The following is a 2,450-nucleotide window of genomic DNA, read 5'->3' on the forward strand; positions in this document are numbered from 1 at the left end:
AAATCGGTACATTCATAGATATAACTTTGCTAAAAGTTATTATTTTTGTTTAAATATCATAAAAGTTGTATTCATAGAGCCAAATTCATCAGCTAGGTATACCTAATACCTGTACTATCATTCCAATTTTCACTGATTTTCATCACTATACCTGTCTCGAAATACACAAACCTATAACACCCCGGTCAAGAGTAGAGCATTGATTTTCAGATTAAATATAAGACCACTATATTTTTACGATTTTCCATCAATGTTACATAGAAATCGCACATTTGTCTTCAATTATCGTTAAATAGTAAATACATGAGGGTAATAATTATACTGAAACCATACCCGATCGCTTATATAATAGGTGGGTAGGTAAAGATTATATCTTATATACGCTCATTTTATACAAAATTCTAGGAATTTATTTTTAAGTTTTTAGATATATAATTATTTTATACATTATTCTATTTACTTTACAAATAATGTAAAACGCATGTATATTACCATCATAAGTTAGGATGTATCTTGCCATCTCTAGTAGATATTAAATAATTAGTCATAGTTTGATTTTATATAGGTATAATTTAATTATATATTCATACCATTATATTTCTATATTTGTTGTAAATATCACCATTTCGACCGTAAATATAAACATATTTATACTCCATCACATATAGACACTATACTGCAGATGTTGATAAAACTATCTTAATGAGACGGATACGTAAATATTAAAAATCTCACAAAAATGTGTAATTTTTACAGTCTGCAATGCTGATGCCTTGCCAGAATATTGGGAACGAATACATGCGGCGCAATCTGTATATTTCCATGCTGTACGGTGCCTAGTAAAAATATAATATAATATAATATAATATAATATAATATAAATATTCAAAAAAATACTTACGACGAGCATTATCGGGGATGACTGTATGTGGCGTGATTCGAATATTTCTCTGTTGAATCGGGGCCTGTACGATACCTAGTAAAAAATATATTATATAATATAAATATTTAAAGTGGAAAACAGAAATACTTACCATGAATATTTTTCAAATGTTTTTTGAGGTTCGACTTGTAACTGAATGTGACGACACATCTAGTACACGGGAAACGAACACCCTCGTGCGTTTTTCGGTGTGTGACCAAATTGCGTTTTGCCGTGAATTCCGAATATCATAAAGACGACTATTGATATAAGCTAAATTATATACATCACCGAAATTGTATATGCGGTTGATATATAATCGATCAATTCTACTATGATCAACTTCGATGTCCAACCGGTGAAATATATTAGTTTGCTTTTTTATACAGATATTATTTATACCTACATCTAAGTACATTATAATATGATTAATACGAGGTATGACAATAGAATAACGAGACTTTCTAAATATAACCTAAACTATTAACGTTATCTATAAAACGATTATTGAAATATGATTAGAAAACAGTTATCTAAAAGTATTATGAACACTGATGACATCGATTCATTTTCTTATACGTTAGTAGCCTTGTTATTAGTGCGAGTACGACTATACTGCCGAAAAATGTTAGACATAAAAATCGAACAACGTGTTAACATTAAATTTCTTGTTAAATTAAAAAAAACTGCCGCGGAATCGTTTCGTATGTTATGTGAAGTTTATGGTGAAGAATGTTTATCAAGAGCTCGTGTTTTTGAATGGCACAAACGGTTTTGTAGTGGAAGGGATGACGTCGAAGATGATGATCGTTCTGGACGTCCTACCACGTCTTCAACAAACGAAAACGTTGAAAAAATCGACAAAATTATTCGGCAAGATCATTCGTAAAATTTTAGTTGAAAATTTAAATATGAAAAAAGTGTGTGCTAAAATGGTCCCTAAAAATTTAACGATTGATCAAAAATTCAATCGAAAAGAAATTTGTTCAGACACTTTAAAAATCATCAAAGACGATCCATCTTTTATAAATAATATTATTACGTGTGATGAAACATGGATTTTTACATATGATCCTGAAACTAAAAGGCAATCCATGCATTGGAAGACACCAACTTCCCCAAGAATGAAGAAAGCACGAATGAGCAAGTCAAAATTCAAAGCAATGCTCATTGTTTTCTTTGACATTAAGGGAATAATTTTTGTTGAATGGGTTCCTAGTGGGCAAACAGTCAATCAATATTATTATAAAGAAGTATTAATTAAATTAAGAGAACGTGTCAGAAAGAAGCGACCAGATCTATGGAAAAATGGCTGGGTTCTTCACCAAGACAATGCTGCAGCTCACAGTGCATTTTCAATTCAACGTTATTTAACTGAAAAAAAAATTTCTGTACTTCAACATCCCCCGTACTCGCCAGACCTTGCTCCTTGTGACTTTTTCTTATTCCCAAAAATTAAAAGTTTATTAAAAGGAACCCATTTTCAAACAGTTGATGACGTAAAAATGAAAACGGCAGATCTTCTAAA

General features: G+C 30.6%; 1 protein-coding gene across 1 annotated transcript in view; it reads left to right on the forward strand.

Annotated features, from left to right (window-relative positions):
- Positions 1-1,854: 1,854 nt before the first annotated feature.
- Positions 1,855-2,450, forward strand: part of LOC115033209 — a 25,094-nt gene continuing 24,498 nt past the window's right edge. Inside the window, exon 1 of the mRNA XM_029485392.1 lies at positions 1,855-2,448. Coding sequence (XP_029341252.1) covers positions 1,855-2,448 — 594 coding nt within the window. The remainder of the gene's footprint in view (positions 2,449-2,450) is intronic.

Source organism: Acyrthosiphon pisum, chromosome X (genome assembly GCF_005508785.2).
Source record: "Acyrthosiphon pisum isolate AL4f chromosome X, pea_aphid_22Mar2018_4r6ur, whole genome shotgun sequence".
Classification (NCBI taxonomy): domain Eukaryota; kingdom Metazoa; phylum Arthropoda; class Insecta; order Hemiptera; family Aphididae; genus Acyrthosiphon; species Acyrthosiphon pisum.